The sequence below is a fragment of the Pseudoliparis swirei genome, chromosome 5 (assembly GCF_029220125.1).
Source record: "Pseudoliparis swirei isolate HS2019 ecotype Mariana Trench chromosome 5, NWPU_hadal_v1, whole genome shotgun sequence".
In the NCBI taxonomy this organism is placed as follows: Eukaryota; Metazoa; Chordata; class Actinopteri; order Perciformes; family Liparidae; genus Pseudoliparis; species Pseudoliparis swirei.
In genome coordinates this window covers 2,656,369-2,677,779 of record NC_079392.1, presented here as the reverse complement: position 1 = coordinate 2,677,779, position 21,411 = coordinate 2,656,369, and the positions used below count along the sequence as shown (strand labels likewise).

The 21,411-nt window shown below is 43.5% G+C and overlaps 2 protein-coding genes across 2 annotated transcripts in view; one reads left to right on the top strand and one right to left on the bottom strand.

Annotated features, from left to right (window-relative positions):
- Positions 1–486: 486 nt before the first annotated feature.
- Positions 487–6,589, bottom strand: ddx49 (DEAD (Asp-Glu-Ala-Asp) box polypeptide 49). Its single transcript, XM_056414174.1, has 13 exons — positions 6,344–6,589; positions 5,809–5,932; positions 5,341–5,426; positions 5,132–5,253; positions 4,057–4,244; positions 3,243–3,383; positions 2,646–2,721; positions 2,390–2,466; positions 1,935–2,032; positions 1,485–1,559; positions 1,310–1,398; positions 1,082–1,153; positions 487–722 (listed from the first exon to the last, which is right to left on the bottom strand). Exons 1-13 carry the CDS (start codon positions 6,456–6,458, stop codon positions 570–572), a joined length of 1,416 nt encoding a protein of 471 aa, XP_056270149.1. The 5' UTR covers positions 6,459–6,589; the 3' UTR covers positions 487–569.
- Positions 6,590–8,300: 1,711 nt separating this feature from the next.
- Positions 8,301–21,411, top strand: part of LOC130193594 (homer protein homolog 3-like) — a 32,422-nt gene continuing 19,311 nt past the window's right edge. The window contains exons 1-3 of the mRNA XM_056414147.1: positions 8,301–8,438; positions 10,274–10,318; positions 19,820–19,976. Coding sequence (XP_056270122.1) covers positions 10,296–10,318; positions 19,820–19,976 — 180 coding nt within the window. The 5' untranslated portion in view covers positions 8,301–8,438; positions 10,274–10,295. The remainder of the gene's footprint in view (positions 8,439–10,273; positions 10,319–19,819; positions 19,977–21,411) is intronic.

The window sequence follows — 21,411 nt, the reverse complement described above, 5'->3', positions numbered from 1 at the left end:
GGTGGAACGCCGCATCGTGTGTTAACGGATTCCTCGAGTTCTTCTCGCGGATCCTGAACTGCGAGTCGATCCAAACTTTTTTGTGTGCTTTTTGTCGTTGTGGGATTCGCCGCTTTGTGTGTGTTATTTAGCCACGTCGTGTAGTTTATTTTATTAAAACATCTGTTGTCGTAGCGACTCGCCGGACGACTTCCCGTCGGCGTCTTCTCCCCGTGGGGTTTTTCAAAACCTCTTCCGGGAAAGACGCTGGGCGAGCGGCGAGGACGCGTCGGCCGACGTGACAATCATGTTCCATGTAGACGTTTCCATGTTTAAGTGACGTAGAAATATATATAAATGGCTGTTTTTGTCGATTCACTCTTTAGTTCCACCTGTAAAACGTGTCCCGGCTTTAGGAAGTGTTCCCCACCGGGGCTCACCTGTAGAACATGTGCATCCTGACTCCTTGTTAAACTGAATCAATAAAATGCTCCATTTGAGACGTGATGGTATGAAATTTCGATTTATTTGCATTGCAGATGCTGACACACACGATATAGATGATAAAACGTTCTATTTATATACATATTTCAGGCTGTTTTCTGTGCCTCCTTGTTGTTTTTCTTCTTGGCCGGTCCGCGCTGCTGGTGCTGGATCGTCTCCTGGATTCTCTGCTTAAACTTCTTCTTCTGACTCCGGATCTTCTCCAGCTCGGCCTTCCTCTTGGCCTCCAGGTCCGGGTCCTGAGCGCAAAACAACAACAAGTCAGATCCTCCTACTGAGACTCACGGGGAACAATTCAAGCTGATAAGACAGAATTACATTTTAATGTTCTATTTGTACAACATGACCTGAACTATGCTACAGATTGTTGGGGGGAAATGACAACCCTCATCAAGATGTTTAAATACTTTATTACTTAATTTAGCATGTCTTAAGGGCTCATTGTAGTGGATTACATTTTAAATATAACCACTGGCACACACACTTTCCAAAAAACCTTTAAAGTTTGTTTTGGAGGAAATCACAGGATTAACATAAACTGAAGTTTGTTTTGTAGCTTCATCGTGGTAATGCTGTTAAAAGTAATAAATTAACGTACCTTTCCCTCCAAGATCAGCTGTTTCCTCTTGTTGATTTCCTTTTTCTCATCAAAGTCTGTTGACTCGAGTTTCTACGACACAAAAACACAGTTATGCTCCAGCCTGAAAACATTGTGACGGGACTTTTATCTTAATATAGACATCAAGTTGAAGAAAACAAATGTTCTGGTTCCGACATCTAGACGGCTTCAACACTCAGTGGACAGAAGACGAAAATGGCGTCGCACTATTTCACACTTCCGCCTGGTCACGTTGACCTGGGTGAGGATCTTCAGGACGTCTTTCTCCACCACAGGATATTCCTTCAGCTTCGTCTCTGGAAACGGGAATAAATAAACGTCTTCCTGCGGGACTGAAGTTGACTCGCAGAAGGAAGAAGTCTTTCCCGTGTTCGGGACTCACGGGTCAGTCCTTCGATGGCGTGGACCAGGTGGATGTCGTACTGCGTGACCAGCGTGATGGACACGCCGTGCCGCCCTGCAGAGGAAGGAGAAGGCGTCGGGCGTGAGCTCCAGAGCGAGTGCAGGACCCACGAGAGGTCACCGTACAGACGAGGGCAAGCTCAAGACAACCGTTTAGTTTAAAGGCCGTCCACTACGCCGTGTCTTTAATGAATCGGGATGCCTCGTGTTCCACTGAGAACGTCTTTGGTTCCAACACCTTTAGTTATTTTTTAGATTCATCATCTTTCTGATGGTCATCTTCAGGTTTTGTGTGTTTCTTGTCTGTTGTGTCTATTTTTATTTATCTGTATGACTTGTTGGTGGCAAATGAGATTAATAAAGTTTTCTAATCCAACACATTTCAGATCTCGTCCCTTTAAGCAGGGCGCCGAAGGTGACGGAAGGTTACCGGCTCTCGCTGTCCGCCCCACTCTGTGGATGTAGGTCTTGGGGAGGCCGGGCGTGTTGTGGTTGATGACCACCTGGACGGTGGGAATATCCAAACCCCTGAGAGGCAGAACGGGAGGGTCAAAACACACCGACTCACCGTCGACAACGTTTAACTTCATCTAAACTCAAAGCGTGTATTTGACTTTCTTTTTCAAGAGCTTTCAACCACGCGTCACCGCCAGTAAATGGATTTTGGTGGAAGACGTTAAGTGAATCTTTAGTGACAGTATAAAGTTATTCAAATCAATAATATGTTCTAGTTTTATATACAAATGTGACATTAAATGTCTCCTTTGAGGAGTCTATTTTCATTGGAGCGTAGTTGTGCTCGAGTCAATATCTTAATTCTGAAACTGAGGGCTTGAGGAAACGTCTTGTTTTTTAAAGTGTCAAAATGAAGGCGGAGCTTCTTACCGAGAAGCCACGTCGGTCGCAATCAGGATTTTGAAGACGCTGGCCTTGAACTTGGCGAGGTTCGCAAATCTTTGTTTCTGTGACGATAAAGAGAAAACGTTTATTCTGCTTTCATCTCTATTACCACAAAGGCTTTGTGCATGCTGCGTGTTTCTTTAATGAGACTTACAACAGCAGCTTGTCGAGGAGTTCGGAGGACGAGCAATAAGAAACTCCAACACAAAATAAAAAGAGTATTGAGCAGCACTCGTCTCACCTGTTTCATCATGGAGTGCAGCGAGATGGTTTGAAAGTGGAATTCCCGCAGCATCATGGTGAGGATTTGGCAGTTCCTGTTCAAGAGACAACTAGTGAACATGTTTTCATGTGAACCACAACATGCACAGTGCGCCCCCTGGCTGCGGATTGCATGCAGTTTCACATTTTAAAAGATATAAGAAAAAAAATCTATTTTTTAAATATATATATTATTAATTATTAAATTACTTATTTATATCTCTTACATTTTTTATTTATATATATTTATTTATTTATATATATTTTTTAATTAATTATTTTTATATTTATTATTTATATATATACTTTTTAAATATATATATTTATATATATTTTAAATAGATTTATATACATTTTTTACATATATATATAGAGAGAGTTTTTAATATTTGTTTTATATATATATATATAGATTTTTAAAATCTATATATATATATATACATACGTATGTAGGGTGAATTTCTTTCCCCTGTATGCTGCAGGTAACCACAGCCTCAACCATCATCATGGAGTTCAATCAACAGCTCCATAAAGCTCCGCGGTTCCCTTGATGATGCAACACAGCCGGGCTCCTTACTTGCATGTGTTGGTGAAGATCATGAGGGACCAGTCGTCGTGCTCGTCAGTGAACTTCTGGATCAGGTGCACCAGGTAGGCGTCCTTCACCTTCTCCGGCGTGAGGATGTACCTCTGGTCCAGCTCCTCCACGGTCCGGGTCCTGTGGACAACAACATGTCAACGTTCCCGACGGATGGAGAAGAGGACACGGAACAGAAGCCCTCGACTCGGGGTCACGTGTCTGAAGATGATCCAATCAGAACGCCTTCACAGGCAGCAGCAGGAAGCGGAAATCTGCCCGACGACACACTTCAATAGCCCCGTGAGCTGCCGCCGTGGACAAAACAGATGTAATTTGCAGCATTTTGCATATAATGTATAATACATACAATTCAGTTCATGAACCTACACTTCTACTTTATTAAAGAACTATTTTCAAAGGCTTTTTTAAAATAGATGTTCATTTTAAATATGTCTAAAACAAATCTCACGTAACCCCATTGAGAACCACTGCCCTGCACCAACAGTCCAGACACGTTGGACTTCATGAGCTCTCAGTTACAGTTATTAGAAATAACACAATAATAATAAGAAAAAAACACTATTCAGAAAGTGCTTATATGTTCAGCTATGCTAATTTTGACAGTTTTAAATTGCAGAGGATAACATGTCACATATTGCACATGATAAGTGTAGCGAGGTGCTCCTGTTTTATAAATATCACGCAAGATGTCTCACAAAAAAAATTTACCCGAAAACTGAAATAAGTGGCGTCTCTGCACGCGGAGACCAGAAGGTCAGAATGAGACGGGCGATGGCCGCCGGTCACTCACTCGGAGACGCTCTCCCAGAAGAAGGGCCGGTTCATGGCGATGCTCTTCAGCTCGTGCAGCGTGTCGGTGAGCGTGGCGCTGAACAGCAGCGTCTGGCGTTTGGCCGGCACCGCCCCCAGGATGGTCTCCAGGTCCGCGGTGAAGTCGGTGCTGCCCAGCTCCAGCAGGCGGTCCGCCTCGTCCAGAATCTGAATTTCCATGACCAAACATTTTGTGAACTCTCGATACAGACATGAAAAAGTGATAAAATGTTGTATTTAAACTAGGGCTGTGAAACGATTAAAATTTTTAATCAGGTTAATCACAGGTTTCTGTGGATTAATCATGATTAATCACATATATACATTTACAGGCTCTCAAGACAGGCAAGAGCTCCGAGAAGAGTTGTTGGGGGGTGCTAGTGACTTTTTTTCGTCCCGATGTGCGCGCACACGCCGGCATCCGAGCTCTGCGGCGCGCGAGACGGAGATCGGAGTCGTGTTAACGCGACACTAGAGACAGAATGACATGCTGCTGGAGAGACGACCAACAACAGACGGACTGGAAGCTCATTCTGCGCATGCGTTAAATGCGTTAAAAATAAATAACTAGTTAAACCTGTAATTGAATTAACGCGTTATTTTTCACAGCACTAATTTAAACTAACAATGAGAATTCCAAAGCATACAATATATAACCGTAAATGACTCAAATGAATGAAACAATAATTTAAGTAAAAGAATAAACAATTTACAACTTTTCAGTTGCGGTGCGTTCACTTGCAGCGCGGAAAAATGTGCGAATATGAAAGAGCGTATGCCGGCTTATATTTAAAGCGTCGTTCTTTTAAAAGCATTATTTAAAACTAAATATAATACAAAATATGAATACGACACATTTCCATGACTTTTCCAAAACCTCTGGGATTGTATTTTTTCCCAGGAATTTTCCAGGTATAACCATTTGACAAATTCCAGGACTTTTCCAGGTTTTCCATGTCTGTACGAACCCTGTAAACGCATCATCTTGCACACGTAGACTTCTCTTTTAGCATAATAATGCATTTATGACCCAATGTTCCTCGTCCTGAACTCACCAGGAACTGCAGCTTGCTCATGCTGAAGGTGTCGGAGCTGCGGATGTGGTCGGCCAGCCGGCCGGGCGTGGCCACGACCACGTGGGGCTGGTTGGAGAGCTCGATGGCCTGACTCACCATGTCTGAGGAGAGGGGGCGCGCGGCTCAGAGGGAATACGCACAGCTTGTCATTTAACTTACGGCGTTAACGCTCGTGATGAATGGGTTACCCATTCCACCGACGATGATGCAATCTCTCAGACCCAGCGGCTTGCCCAGCACCCGGAACTGCTCTGCAATCTGATAGGCCAGCTCCCTGCATGACGTCACACACACGACATCAATACACCTCGACGTAAAACTCGTTCCAGCCCGACGTGCCGAGGACTCGATCGTTGTGTTTAGAGACACATGCTTTTATTTTGAAGCTAACCAGTTTTTGTTTTTATATTATACATATATGTCTGTATCCTGTTGTCTTTAAAGTCTTTTTTAATATATTTATCCTACTGTTGGTAAATGACGACCGGAGTCAAAGTCACGTACATGGCCAATAAAGCCGATTCTGATTCTCATTCTTCTCACAAAATATTTCATCTTAAAATCAGCAGCCTAGAAATAACCGGAAGTGAAAAGTTGGAACCGTGACATAAACAATCCCACGCAGATGGAGCTCTCCCAGAACACTCAGCACTGACCTGGTGGGAGTGAGCACCAGGCAGTAGATGCCGTATGGGTCCTCTGACAGTTTCTGCACTACTGGAAGCACAAAGGCGGCCGTCTTCCCACTTCCGGTCTTCGCACAGCCCATACAGTCCCGACCTGGGTGGAAAAGTACACGTAAAACAACACCTTCCTCATCGTGAGGTACATCCCTAACTCAACGAAAACACAGATAATGTGTTTATCGACAAGCTCCCACGAGAGGTTTTTATGATACATTTAAAAATAAAATAGTTTTAGTTGACTACTGATTGTTTATTTTGAAGGAAATATTGGAAAAAAGTAAATAAACAATATTAATTATTGAAATAAAGCTCAGCGTCACATTTATGATACTTTCAGAAAACTATCGTTGGCTGCATTCGGACTGTTTATCTTCTTCTAGGTGTCCTCCGCCCTGCCTGACCAAAACTGACCCTATAAGTAATGTATATATTTTTTCATGGAGACCTGCACTACTTCATAGAGCAGTCCAGGTAGATGCCGGGGGTCTGTTCGCCGCGGTCTTACCTTCGAGGATCGCCGGGATGCAGTGCTCCTGCACCGGCATCGGTTTGTTGACTCCGAGCTGTTTACACTGTTTCACGAGCCAGTCCGAGAGGCCCAGCGACGAGAAGTCCGCCATTTATAATGTGACCTCGTTCTCTGGGGCAATAGTTCCGTTAACTTTATTCTACTCGACGTTAGCTGGAATACTCGATGTTAACGCGGAGTAAAACAACATCCTCGTGTTGTTACGCGACGCTGAACTAAGATCGTCGCACTTTGATGACGTAACAGGGGGGGGCCGTTCATCTTCGTCTTCTTCTTCTCGGAGTTGGAGGCGGCGCATGCGCGGTACCGCCCTCTGTCGGCTGAAACGAGTATTGTTTTGGCCCTGCATACATTTTGAACTTAAAATTACTAAACACAAGTTTTACCTTTTAAAATAAATACATAAATAAGCTTATTTTAACTTTAACTTAGGTTAGTAAGTAATTAAAGTACTTATATGAGAATTACGTACCATTGTAGTAAAACCCAAGTTTTACGTGAATCACATATTTTGATAAGCTGAGCTCACCTTTAAAATAAATAAATTGATTAGCTCCTTTAACTAAGGTCACATATTGGTATGTTGTAGAGGGGACATGCCGTCATTATATGACACAAGTAAAGTAGCAATACCACAGTGTATACATACTATGTCACAAGCATTATCTTTATTCATAATAATACAATAATACAACATAATAATTGACTGTGTGGTATGTGTTGTATTAGTAAACTGAATCTGCAGAGTAACTAGTAAATAAAGTTAATCAATTATGATGTGGAGGAGAACAAAATGTTCCTCTGAAATGTAGAAGTAGACGTGTAAAGCATAAAGTAATTAAAGTAGTTATATGAGAGTTAAGTACCTACGAGTGAATGTACTTAGTTACTTTCTGAAAATGTCCGACATACCCTTTGAGTTAAAGGCCTGGAGGTTCAGCCCAGACCTCGGACCCCCCCCCCCCTTTAAAAATAAGTAAATGGTTCACGTGTTCTCCAGATTCCTCGTCAATTCTTGCCTATTAACTTTTTGATTTGATGTTCTTTGTGATATTTTAAGGATTATATTTGTGTTGTAATTTAATCCTTAATAGTATGGGATGTTTAGGAATATGAACACATGACTGCAGTTGTTTTGTGACAATGATTACCATGAAATATGCTCCCCTGCTCAATGAATACATCCCATTAGAGTAATACATAACATTCCTATAAATATTAAGGGCCTTAATGTAGTGAGTTTAATGAGCTTTGTAGGATTTCACAAGCACATTTCCACTCAGATATTTTCTCATCCTATTAACAGCAAGATATTTATTTTGCTGTTGATTTATTAGATTATAGCCCTCATAATATGTGATAGGATTACAATCAAATACTTTATGGACCGATTTATATAGAATAATCTGATTTAACGTGAGATGCACGTTGTACATCTGACGGATTATTTGCTTTATTGTAAACAACCGATTGACGATCCTAGAAACGTATCACTGAGCCTTCAGGACGTCTCCACATTCTGTGAGGAATACGTGTGGCCATGGGGGTCGGGGCTGTAGTTCGCTATTGCGGCCACCAGATGGCGCTGCAGAGGCTCCGCGGTCCCATCGAGAGAGTTGAATGGGATCCCAGTGAGGTCTGGCACGGAGGCGGGAAGGGGGCACAGCACTGAGTCCCGGACGAGGTTTGAGCCAGAAGGACTCTGCTGCCCGACGCGTGTCGACGTTCCTCCGTCAGTCGGCCCGGACTCAGCCAAACGAACCGCGGCGCGTAATTACGCACCGAGGACGACGTATCCGCGGCGTGTTTCTGCGCGGAAAGCCGCGGCGGACAAAGGAAGGAAAGCGGGCAGGAGTACAAGTGACTTGAGGAGAGAGGAGTTCTGCTGGAGGGGAAACCGGGGAGGCTGGAGTCGGAAGTGATTTGTCTTTTCTTTCTTTTCTTTTTTTCTTTCGGAAATGTGAGTTGCGTTCAGGATTTCGGGGAAATAAGCGAATCCGTTTCGAGAAAAGACTCAAAGTGTTTGTGAGTTCGAGCTCCAGCAGCTCCGGAGCCTCTGGACCATGATGGGGTGAGTTCACGTCTCTGCTGTCTGGGGAACTTCACGGTGACTTCATGTTCTGACGGTGACGCGTCGCTCTGATGTTATCGATCATAACATTCACATCAGTTCACTTATGAAAATACCTTTATTAATATTATTGTTTTCCAATCTGAAAGCCGTTTGCGACGTCTGATGTTTGTTTATGTAATAATAACTCGTGTTGCTCACAGGCAGAAACATCGGAGTGACATTTAACACTCAGACAATTAGTTTAAAATGTAATCGATCAGTTTAGAGTCAGATGATAACACACATAACCAGATTACTCAGCTCACAGCGTGATTTCCTGTTCTCTATTCTTGAGTTGTTATCACACACACACACACACACACACACACACACACACACTTCCACTGGACCACTTCCAGGTCGATTGTTGTGCAGGGGATCCTGGGTGCGTTTGCTTTGGGTGTCAAGGTGTGTGTGTGTGTGTGTGTGTGTGTGTGTGTGTGTGTGCGTGTGTGTGTGTGGGAGAGTGAGAGAGTGTGTGTGTGTGTGAGAGAGTGTGTGTGTGTGTGTGTGTGAGAGAGTGTGTGAGTGTGTGTGGGAGAATGAGAGAGTGTGTGTGTGTGTGTGTGTGTGTGCGTGTGTGTGTGTGGGAGAGTGAGTGTGTGTGTGTGTGAGAGAGTGTGTGTGTGTGTGTGAGAGAGAGTGTGTGTGTGTGTGTGTGAGAGAGTGAGTGTGTGTGTGAGAGAGTGAGTGTGTGTGTGTGTGAGAGAGAGTGTGTGTGTGTGTGAGAGAGTGTGAGAGAGTGTGTGAGTGAGAGTGTGTGTGTGTGAGAGAGTGTGTGAGTGTGTGAGAGTGTGTGTGTGAGAGAGAGTGTGAGTGTGTGTGAGAGTGTGTGTGTGTGAGAGAGTGTGTGTGAGAGTGTGTGTGTGTGTGTGAGAGAGAGTGTGTGAGTGAGAGAGAGTGTGTGAGAGAGTGTGAGAGAGTGTGTGTGAGAGAGAGAGTGTGTGTGTGTGAGAGAGTGTGTGAGTGTGTGTGGGAGAGAGAATGTGTGAGAGAGAGAGTGTGTGTGTGTAAGAGTGTGTGTGAGTGTGAGAGAGAGAGAATGTGTGAGAGAGTGTGTGTGTGTGTTGAATTCTACCTGCAGGCCTTCAACTGAACCCTCCTCACATTACTGTCCCCCCCCCCCACACACACACCTCTAGTGAACTTTAATGCAGAAGCTCCACAAACGAAGGGATGTGATTAATATTAAAACATCCTCGGTGCTCATGTGAAACGTGGTGTTTTATCTCCTCTTATGTTTTATTGACATGGTGGTGAACACTTTCCGTCCACCGGGGTTTCCAGAACCCTCCAGACGGAGACTCACTGCAGCGTCGGCTCGGCTCCCGGATCCCTCTGGAGTCCTGAAACCCGACGCTCGTCCACCATCAGAAAAATCTCTTTTCTTAATCCCACTTCAGGAAACTCTGCAGTGAGACGCCATTATTATCACGAGAGCTCCTCACGATCCCTGAAGAGTCCGTCAGTTTGTCAATGAAAGCCTGAGAGTCAGATTATTGACTGGGAGGAGACTCCGGGGAAGACCCAGGACCCGCTAGAGGGATTATATTTTATACATATTATCTCCCGGCTGGCCTGTGAACGCCTCGGGATCCCCAGAATGAGCTGGAACATGTTGAACATGGATGGATGGATTATTGACTCTTGAAGTACATTCCACCCTCTTTGAGTTGTGTTTTCCAGCCTCGGTCTCGTGGAGGTGTGGCTATCGGAGGACGCTTGCTATCGGAAGGATTTTAATCTGAATCTCTAACAAGTGTAACTTTCCTCTCTCTCTCCTCGCGCTGCAGACGAGTTCTCTGAGCCGTCAAAATGTTCGCGGTCCATCGAGAAAGGTACAAACACGTCGTCTCCGCATCGTCTCTGCATGGCGGGATGGGCGGGGGGGGAAAGACGGCGGGCCTCAGGCGACGGTTATCGACCGCTATCGACCGTTATTGACCTTTATTGTCCGTTATCGACCGCTATCGACCGTTATTGACCTTTATTGACCGTTATTGACCTTTATTGTCCGTTATCGACCGCTATCGACCGTTATTGACCTTTATTGACCTTTATTGTCCGTTATGGACCGTTATTGACCGTTATCAGCCGTTATTGACCTTTATTGACCGTTATTGACCTTTATTGTCCGTTATCGACCTTTATTGTCCGTTATCGACCGCTATCGACCTTTATTGACCTTTATCGACCTTTATTGTCCGTTATTGACCGTTATTGACCGTTAATGACCTTTATTGTCTGTTATTGTCCGTTATTGTCTGTTATTGTTCGTTATTGACCGTTATCGACCTTTATTGTCCGTTATCGACCGCTATCGACCGTTATTGACCTTTATTGACCGTTATTGACCTTTATTGTCCGTTATCGACCGCTATCGACCGTTATTAACCTTTATTGTCCGTTATCAACCGTTATTGACCTTTATTGACCGTTATTGACCTTTATTGTCCGTTATCGACCGCTATCGACCGTTATTGACCTTTATTGACCTTTATTGTCCGTTATGGACCGTTATCAACCGTTATTGACCTTTATTGTCCGTTATCGACCGCTATCGACCTTTATTGACCTTTATCGACCTTTATTGTCCGTTATTGTCTGTTATTGTCCGTTATTGACCGTTATTGACCATTAATGACCTTTATTGTCTGTTATTGTCCGTTATTGTCTGTTATTGTTCGTTATTGACCGTTATCGACCGCTATTGACCATTATTGTCCGTATGAAACAGCTTTTAAAGGAACTTTAAATCACGATACTGACTAAACCTCCTCACGAGGATCTTTCGCTCTGTTTCATAAGTCAGAAGTGAACTGTCGATGCTTCGGGGGTCACGCCACTCATCCCCCTCTTCATCACACCTCATCGCATCCCTGAAGTATCTGGATACTGTGAGATGTGAAGTGGAGGTTTCATGATGTCTTCATACAGCGTCTCCTCTCGACGTCTGTCCTCTTTCATCGTCTCGTCCCGCCGGCTGCTCCGCCGGTTGGATTCTTTAACGGCGACATTGTGTTTCACAAGTTGTGTTTTGCATGTAATTTTATGATTTAAAAAAAATATTTCCGCCGGTTTGGAGACGCCGAGAGGCGCAGCGAGCTCCGAGCGTCACGGCGGTTTAGTTTGTGGAGGGAACGTAATCGGTTGATGTTGAGCAATAAGAGCATCAGATGGTCGGGGTCCGCTCCCTCCCACCGGGGTCCGGGGGAGACAGCAGCTGCTCTGTGGGGACGAGAGCTTCTTAATGTCACTTTGAATAACGCTGACTCATCATCTCGGCAAACTAACGGAGATCCAGATAAAAGATCATCTGGTTTCTTTCGGCCTCTCCCTGACCTTCATATCTGACACTTCAAACACTTCAGCCATGTGTCGCCTCCTCGGTGTGAGAATGAGTCCTCAGTCCGGTGACCTTCAGATAACGGAGGTCGCGTGTCTGGCCTCCTTCCAGCTGCTCTCCCGCTGCAGCGGGAACGTCATTCAGGACGCCGGCCGACGACCTCGTTCCTCTTTCTACTTTTCACACAGAGAACTAGTGTGAACGCTTTGTGTGTGTGTTGTGTGTGTTGTGTGTGTGTGTGTGTTGTGTGTGTGTGTGTGTGTTCTACAGATACTCGCTGGACAGCTCCAGTTTGAGCGATGCTAATCTGGTGTGTGTGTGTGTGTGTGTGTGTGTAGTCGGGTGCAGCAGCGCGGAGTTGCGTGTAGTTGTGTGTAGTTGTGTGTAGTTGTGTGTAGTTGTGTGCAGCGTGTGTAGTTGTGTGTAGTTGTGTGTAGTTGTGTGTAGTTGTGTGCAGCGTGTGTAGTTGTGTGCAGCGTGTGTAGTTGTGTGTAGTTGTGTTGTGTAGTTGTGTGTAGTTGTGTGTAGTTGTGTGCAGCGTGTGTAGTTGTGTGTAGTTGTGTGCAGCGTGTGTAGTGTAATAGTTGTGTATTATTGTGTGCAGTGTGTAGTTGTGTGTAGTTATTAATGTGTGTAGTTGTTAATATGTAGTTGTGTAGTGTGTGTAGTTATGTAGTTGTGTATTAGTGTAGTGTATTATAATTGTAGTTGTGTATTGTGTGTATAATTAATAGTGTGTAGTTGTGTGTAGTTATTAGCGTGTGTAGTTGTGTGTGTGTTCGTGTGTGTAGTTGTGTAGTTGTGTATGTAGTGTAATGTGTGCAGTGTGTGTAGTTGTGTGTAGTTGTGTGTAGCGTGTGTGTAGTTGTGTATTATTGCAGCGTGTGTAGTTGTGTGTGTAGTTGCAGTGTATATGTGTGTAGTTGTGTGTAGGTGTAGTGTGTAATAGTTGTGTAGTTGTGTGTAGTTGTGTGTAGTTGTGTGCAGCGTGTGTAGTTGTGTGTAGTTGTGTGTGTAGTTGTGTGCAGCGTGTGTAGTTGTGTGTAGTTGTGTGCAGCGTGTGTAGTTGTGTGCAGCGTGTGTAGTTGTGTGTAGTTGTGTGCAGCGTGTGTAGTTGTGTGTAGTTGTGTGCAGTGTGTGTAGTTGTGTGTAGTTGTGTGCAGTGTGTGTAGTTGTGTGTGTAATGTGTGTAGTTGTGCAGCGTGTATAGTTGTGTGTAGTTGTGTATTGTAGTGTTAATATTGTGTGTATATGTGTGTAGTTGTGTGGTGTAGTTGTTATTGTAGTGTGTGTAGTGTGTGTGTAGTTATTATTACAGTGTAGTTGTTAATAGTTGTTGTGTGTAGTTGTGTAGTGTGTAGTTGTGTGTGTTGTTATTATGTGTGTGCAGTGTAGTTGTGTAGTTGTGCAGCGATTAGTGTGTATTGTTAATGTGTATTGTGTGCAGTGTGTGTATTGTGTGCAGTTGTGTGTAGTTGTTAATGTGTAGTTGTGTGTATTATAGTGTAGTATTGTGTGTAGTGTGTAGTTAGTTGTGTGTATTGCAGTGTGTGTAGTTGTGTGCTGTAGTTGTATTGTGTGTAGTTGTGTGTGTAGTTGTGTGTGTGTTCGTGTGTGTAGTTGTGTGTGTAGGTGTGCATTGTGTGTGTAGTTGTGTGCAGTGTGTAGTTGTGTGTAGTTGTGTAATGTGTGTGTTAATGTGTGTAGTTGTGTGTAGTTGTGTGTATGTAGTTGTAGTTATTGTGTAGTTGTGTTAGTGTGTAGTTGTGTGCAGTGTGTGTAGTTGTGTGCAGCGTGTGTAGTTGTGTGTAGTTGTGTGTGTAGTTGTGTGCAGCGTGTGTAGTTGTGTGTGTAGTTGTGTGCAGTGTGTGTAGTTGTGTGCAGTGTGTGTAGTTGTGTGCAGCGTGTGTAGTTGTGTGCAGCGTGTGTAGTTGTGTGTAGTTGTGTGCAGTGTGTCGTGCTGCTGGACCAGACACTTTCTCTGGCTCAGGAATGTGGACACGAGGGTTTTCTCTCCGAGGTCGGAGGAAGCCGAGCCACCGAGGAGAGAAGCTTTGAACGGCGACAAAGAGAAACAACAACAACAACAACAACAACAACAACAACAACAACAATGTTCCTCTTCTCTTTCTTTCTGTGAAGACTTTATTGTTCCACTCCTCTGGAGATGTTCCTCTTCTCGACACTGAGAGGAACTTATTTAGTTTTTGTTTTGCATAAAACGTCTGAAAAGAGAAATTCAATCACAGAATCTTACATAACGAGAACGTTGGCTTTTACGATGTTACACTACGCAGCTCAGGGTCTATTTGAGTTCAATTTAAAAACAATAGAGTACAATATGTACATTATATATATATATATACATACATATTTAAATATATATACTGTATATATGCATATATATACATATATATGTATATATGTGTATATATAGATGCATATATATGTATATATGTATATATACATATATATGCATATATATATGTCTATATATATATAGAGACATATATATATAGATATGTATACATATATATATATTTATATGTATACATATATGTATATGTGTTTATATATATTCTGTCGAGTTCAGAGTTTCTTTGTCCGTTTAGATCGAGGACGACGGAGCTTCGGTCCAACGAGGAATCCACGAAACAAGATAAAAGCCGAAAAGTGGTTGGAAGTCTTTAAGTTAAAAAATATATATATTTACTTTGATTTTGATAAGAAAAAACACAAAATAAAGACAAACAAACTTTCCTCCCGGAATAGAGTTCAGCTGCTTTCTGCTCGGCGACGTTTCCTGTTTCCATTTTCTGCCAAAGTCTCTGAAGAGGAATTGTAGTTTTAATTCTGTCATCTGGCACCGAGTTGTTTAGGGATTTAAATAAACCCAAGTTAAATATATAAATATATATACATATATATGTATATGTATAGATATTTATACATATATATTCATATATATGTATATATATATATATATATACATAACGTTACACTTCTATAACCCCAAGTATTGAAGGAGCAATACGATATTGTGTGTGTTTCATCGTGTGTGTTCTGTTGTGTGTGTTTGGTTGTGTGTGTTCTGTTTTGTGCGTTTGGTTGTGTGTGTTTTAGTTGTGTGTGTTCTGTTGTGTGTGTTTTAGTTGTGTGTGTTTTGGTTGTGTGTGTTCTGTTTTGTGCATTTTAGTTGTGTGTGTTCTGTTGTGTGTGTTTTAGTCATGTGTTTTAGTTGTGTGTGTTCTGTTGTGCATTGTGTGTTTATTTGTGTTCTATTGTGTGTGTTCTGTTTTGTGCATTTGGTTGTGTGAGTTTGGTTGTGTGTGTTTTAGTCGTGTGTGTTTTGGTTGTGTGTGTTTGGTTGTGTGTGTTCTATTGTGTGTGTTCTGTTTTGTGCATTTGGTTGTGTGTGTTTTAGTCGTGTGTGTTTTGTGTGTGTTGTGTGTGTGTTTGGTTGTGTGTGTTCTATTGTGTGTGTTTAGTTGTGTGTGTATTTAGTGTGTGTTTGTTTGTGTTTGTTGTGTGTTTTTGTGTGTTCAGTTGTGTGTGTTATTGTGTTGTTTGTGTGTTCTATTGTGTGTGTTTGTGTGTGTTTTGTGTGTGTTTTGTGTTTGTGTGTGTGTGTTGTTGTGTTTTTGGTTGTGTGTGTTTAGTTGTGTGTGTTTGTGTGTATGTTGTTTGTTGTGTTTTAGTGTGTTTTGCTGTGTGTTTTATTGTGTTTGTCTTGTGTGTGTTTTGTCGTGTGTGTTTAGTTTTGTGTGTTTGTTGTGTTTTAGTTGTTATGTTTGTGTTTGTGTGTGTTCTGTATTGTGTGTGTTTGGTTTGTGTGTGTTTTTAGTGTGTGTGTTTTAGTGTGTGTGTTTTGTGTGTGTATGTTGTGTGTGTTGTGTTATGTGTGTTTTAGTTGTGTGTGTTCGGTTGTGTGTGTTTTTGTATGTGTGTGTGTGTGTTGTCTTGTGTGTGTTGTGTGTGTGTTTTAGTTGTGTATGTTTTGGTTGTGTGTGTTCTGCTGTGTGTGTTTCGTCTTGTGTGTGTTTGGTTGTGTGTGTTTTAGTTGTGTGTGTTTTAGTCGTGTGTGTTTTGGTTGTGTGTGTTCTGCTGTGTGTTTCGTCTTGTGTGTGTTCTGTTGTGTGTGTTTAGTTGTGTGTGTTCCAATGTGTGTGTTTTCATTGTGTGCATCATTAAAACGGAGGAGAATAACATTTGTACTTATGAATCGTCTGTTTTTAAAACCTCGATAGAGAACTTTAAAGCACAGTAAATCCTTCATGATTCATATTTTAGTGATATAATTATGTATGAATATCTCTGTGCTCATTAAGGGCTGAAGGGGAGGAGCTTCAATGTCAGCAACTAGTTCCACGCTGACTTCAGAGCGGTTGAAATGACCATCATGTAATCAACAAAGGAACAATGTGTGTTTATTGTTGTTTATGAGGGTGAAATCCTTCTCACCTCCTCGATGATACACTGAAAGAAGTCGATTGTTTTCTCCTTGTTGTTGTTGTTGACGGTTGTGAAACATCGATGTGAGTTGAAGCGTGTTTAGAGATGCTTCTGACCTCTTTGGTTCCTGAGCTGTAATCTGATCGTCACGCATGGGTGTGTAGCAGTGAGTGTGTACAGGGGGGGAGGGGGGGGGGTCTATGTGACCTGGAAGTGATGACAATAATTGATCCAGATCAGAATTATTGATCCAGATGAGCCCTCCCTGGTTTAATGTTCACTTTAGCTTCACGTTAACGTTTAAAATATCCGTTTGCTGAGAGAGGAACGACTTCCTGTTGAAGCTGACGCCGTCGCTCCTTTTGTTTTATTGGCAGACATGTTGAAGAAAAGGGCTTCACTCCACTTGATTAGCCTCGTTATTAATGACAGACAGCCAGCATACCCAGAAGGCTATACCCAGTATACCCAGTATACACAGTATACACAGTATACACAGTATACCCAGTATACACAGTATACACAGTATACCCAGTATACCCAGTACCCAGTATACACAGTATACCCAGTATACACAGTATACACAGTATACCCAGCATACCCAGCATACCCAGTATACCCAGTATACCCATCATACCCAGTATACCCAGTATACCCAGTATACACAGTATACACAGTATACACAGTATACCCAGCATACCCAGCATACCCAGTACACACAGTATACCCATCATACCCAGTATACCCAGTATACACAGTATACACAGTATACCCAGTATACCCAGTATACACAGTATACACAGTATACCCAGTATACCCAGTATACCCAGTATACACAGTATACACAGTATACCCAGTATACCCAGTATACACAGTATACCCAGTATACCCAGCATACCCAGTATACCCAGTATACCCATCATACCCAGTATACCCAGTATACCCAGCATACCCAGTATACCCAGTATACCCAGCATACCCAGTATACCCAGTATACCCATCATACCCAGTATACCCAGTATACCCAGTATACCCAGTATACCCAGTATACCCAGTATACCCAGCATACCCAGTATACCCAGCATACCCAGTATACCCAGTATACCCAGCATACCCAGTATACCCAGTATACCCAGTATACCCAGCATACCCAGTATACCCAGTATACCCAGCATACCCAGTATACCCAGTATACCCAGTATACCCAGTATACCCAGCATACCCAGTACACACAGTAAGCTGTTAGTTAGCTGTAGTTAGCTGCTTGTTAGCTGCTAACTCTTCAGACAATAAATATATGAACAATAACTAATACAACAACACAACCTATTGAGTTCTTTCACTTTTTAGACGATATTTACCCCAAAATCTTCATTTGTTTGAATATTTGTGTCATGTAATAAATGATTGTGTCCTGAAGCTCACACAGTCCTGAGTCCTGGACTAACTATCAAAGACAAGTTTACATGTTACACTCTGAGGCTCAGAAAACCACCGACTGACACCAGAATCTGCTGCTGATGTTTATTGTTCATTGTTTATTGTAGCTTCAGTAATCTGCGAGGAAACAACAACGATTGTTTGTATGCAAATGTTCAGCAATTCAAACCCAGTGGGAACAAAGCTTCCTATAGCCAGAGCTGACCTACACACACACACACACACACACACACACACACACACACACACACACACACACACACACACATTATCCTCATTAATGTGAGTGTATAATTGACTTGCAATGAGCCGTTCCCATTGTGTACATTGACATTGTGTAAACTCTCTGAGCTGTGTAGTCGCTCCTCATCCCGTGGTCCTCTATCCAGGGTTAGTCCTCTATCCAGGGTTAGTCCTCTATCCAGGGTTAGTCCTCTGTCCAGGGTTAGTCCTCTGTCCAGGGTTAGTCCTCTGTCCAGGGCTAGTCCTCTATCCAGGGTTAGTCCTCTATCCAGGGTTAGTCCTCTATCCAGGGTTAGTCCTCTATCCAGGGTTAGTCCTCTGTCCAGGGTTAGTCCTCTATCCAGGGTTAGTCCTCTGTCCAGGGCTAGTCCTCTATCCAGGGTTAGTCCTCTGTCCAGGGTTAGTCCTCTGTCCAGGGTTAGTCCTCTGTCCAGGGTTAGTCCTCTATCCAGGGTTAGTCCTCTGTCCAGGGTTAGTCCTCTGTCCAGGGCTAGTCCTCTATCCAGGGTTAGTCCTCTGTCCAGGGTTAGTCCTCTATCCAGGGTTAGTCCTCTATCCAGGGTTAGTCCTCTGTCCAGGGTTAGTCCTCTGTCCAGGGCTAGTCCTCTATCCAGGGTTAGTCCTCTGTCCAGGGTTAGTCCTCTGTCCAGGGTTAGTCCTCTATCCAGGGTTAGTCCTCTGTCCAGGGTTAGTCCTCTATCCAGGGTTAGTCCTCTATCCAGGGTTAGTCCTCTGTCCAGGGTTAGTCCTCTATCCAGGGTTAGTCCTCTGTCCAGGGTTAGTCCTCTGTCCAGGGCTAGTCCTCTATCCAGGGTTAGTCCTCTGTCCAGGGTTAGTCCTCTGTCCAGGGTTAGTCCTCTATCCAGGGTTAGTCCTCTGTCCAGGGTTAGTCCTCTGTCCAGGGTTAGTCCTCTGTCCAGGGCTAGTCCTCTATCCAGGGTTAGTCCTCTGTCCAGGGTTAGTCCTCTATCCAGGGTTAGTCCTCTGTCCAGGGTTAGTCCTCTATCCAGGGTTAGTCCTCTGTCCAGGGTTAGTCCTCTGTCCAGGGTTAGTCCTCTGTCCAGGGTTAGTCCTCTATCCAGGGTTAGTCCTCTGTCCAGGGTTAGTCCTCTGTCCAGGGTTAGTCCTCTATCCAGGGTTAGTCCTCTGTCCAGGGTTAGTCCTCTGTCCAGGGTTAGTCCTCTATCCAGGGTTAGTCCTCTGTCCAGGGTTAGTCCTCTGTCCAGGGTTAGTCCTCTGTCCAGGGTTAGTCCTCTATCCAGGGTTAGTCCTCTGTCCAGGTTTAGTCCTCTATCCAGGGTTAGTCCTCTATCCAGGGTTAGTCCTCTGTCCAGGGTTAGTCCTCTGTCCAGGGTTAGTCCTCTATCCAGGGTTAGTCCTCTATCCAGGGTTAGTCCTATGTCCAGGGTTAGTCCTCTGTCCAGGGTTAGTCCTCTATCCAGGGTTAGTCCTCTATCCAGGGTTAGTCCTCTGTCCAGGGTTAGTCCTCTGTCCAGGGCTAGTCCTCTATCCAGGGTTAGTCCTCTGTCCAGGGTTAGTCCTCTATCCAGGGTTAGTCCTCTGTCCAGGGCTAGTCCTCTGTCCAGGGTTAGTCCTCTGTCCAGGGCTAGTCCTCTGTCCAGGGTTAGTCCTCTGTCCAGGGTTAGTCCTCTGTCCAGGGTTAGTCCTCTGTCCAGGGTTAGTCCTCTATCCAGGGTTAGTCCTCTGTCCAGGGCTAGTCCTCTGTCCAGGGTTAGTCCTCTATCCAGGGTTAGTCCTCTGTCCAGGGTTAGTCCTCTGTCCAGGGTTAGTCCTCTATCCAGGGTTAGTAGATGATTGTGTCTCTGCCCCCTGTGATGCGTCCGGCCGTGTGTTTCAGGGAGCAGCCCATCTTCAGCGCCAGAGCTCACGTCTTCCAGATCGACCCGGCCACGAAGCGGAACTGGCTGCCGGCGAGCAAGCACGCCGTCACGGTCTCCTTCTTCTACGACGCCGGGCGCAGCGTCTACCGCATCATCAGCGTCGGGGGCACGAAGGTGGCAGACACGCGCGTGGCCAACAGACGTGACACGTGACATCACACGTCAGACGTGACGCGTGACATCACACGTTCCGTTGTCTGGTTTTTAGGCCAGGAAGTTATTCTGAATATATAGTTGTTGTTTTTTTAAGTTTTTTTTTTCACTCAAACATTTATTTTAGGAAAAAACATCGGAAATGACAACAACAACAAAAACAAAAATAGAAAATAATCATTTAAAAAATAATCACAAAATCAACAACAACAAAATAAAAAAATAGAAAAGAAACATTTTTAAAAATTTAACAATTTTAATAAAAAAAGAAAAAGAAAAGACAGACCACCAGTAGAAAATATATAGTAAATTAAATTAATACGGGGTCATTAATCGCTCTTAAAAGAGAAGAAACGTTGAGAACTAAAATCATTCTTTTAAATCCTATTTTTTTCGAATGTAATTTACAATGTTAATTAATTCGGAGCAAACTAGATTTCCTTATGGATGATAATGCGTCGTGTTGTGGGACTGCGTGACAAACAGATCCAGGTTCAGCTGAGCCGGTTCCGCAGTAACGTTCTGCAGCTTGTTGTCGTCAACAGGAGTTCACAGTACTTTCCTCCTGAGGTCTCATATTACAGGGGCGGGGCTCTGTGTGCCTCACGTTCTTCAACTATAGGAGCATAAATCTGTTTTCCATCAGTTTTGGGGCTGTTGTGGGCGGGTACGCATTCGTGGAAGTTGCACATTGTCGGCGTAATATCAATAACGCGCCCACGTGGGTAATAACGCGTCCGTGAGAACAATAAAACACACGATGAAAACTCTTTATTGTCACCAGAAGAAACAAAATAAATCTACATTTAGTAACAAATCCCCGCGTGAGAATATTATAACGGATAATAACGGCCACAGAAATCTTTTCAACGAGATCTTCTTCCCGTTTGGTTTCTTCGTGCTCACTCGGTCCTCGGGGGGGACGCACAACATTTTAATCATGTGTGACGCAGCCGCAAAGACTCCAGAGGTGGACTGTACCACCTGAATGAGACGCGGGTGTTAGCGGAGCCGTCTCTTTTACTGTTGCCAACAGCGGCTTGTTTCCTGTCATCAGCTGCTGCACGGCGGCTTGTTGACGTTCTGATTACCAGACACACATCTGTGTTCTGGTCACGTTCATGCAAAGGAACAATATTATAGCGGTGATGAATTTGGCATTTAAAGGCGACATAAATGATTTTAATTCTTGATATTGTGAATTCTCTGTACTTTTTTTTTGGTAAAATATGATTTTTTAAATGACACAAGCTTGATAATTCCATACAAGCAACATGAAAGTTCATCACCGGAGCAGAATTATGATTGACTTACCTAGAAACTAAAATAAGTACAAAATATAGTTGGAAATAGTGCTTAAGGAAATATACAGTTTAATTTTAAAATACAAACAACC

Excerpts from the sequence above, each read along its gene's own strand:
- ddx49 (XM_056414174.1), bottom strand. The coding sequence starts at position 6,458 with ATGGCGGACTTCTCGTCGCTGGGCCTCTCGGACTGGCTCGTGAAACAG. Across the intron at positions 2,033-2,389 it reads GCGACCGACGTGGCTTCTCG|GGGTTTGGATATTCCCACCG; the intron begins GTAAGAAGCTCC and ends TCTGCCTCTCAG. Across the intron at positions 1,560-1,934 it reads GGGGCGGACAGCGAGAGCCG|GGCGGCACGGCGTGTCCATC; the intron begins GTAACCTTCCGT and ends CTTCCTCTGCAG.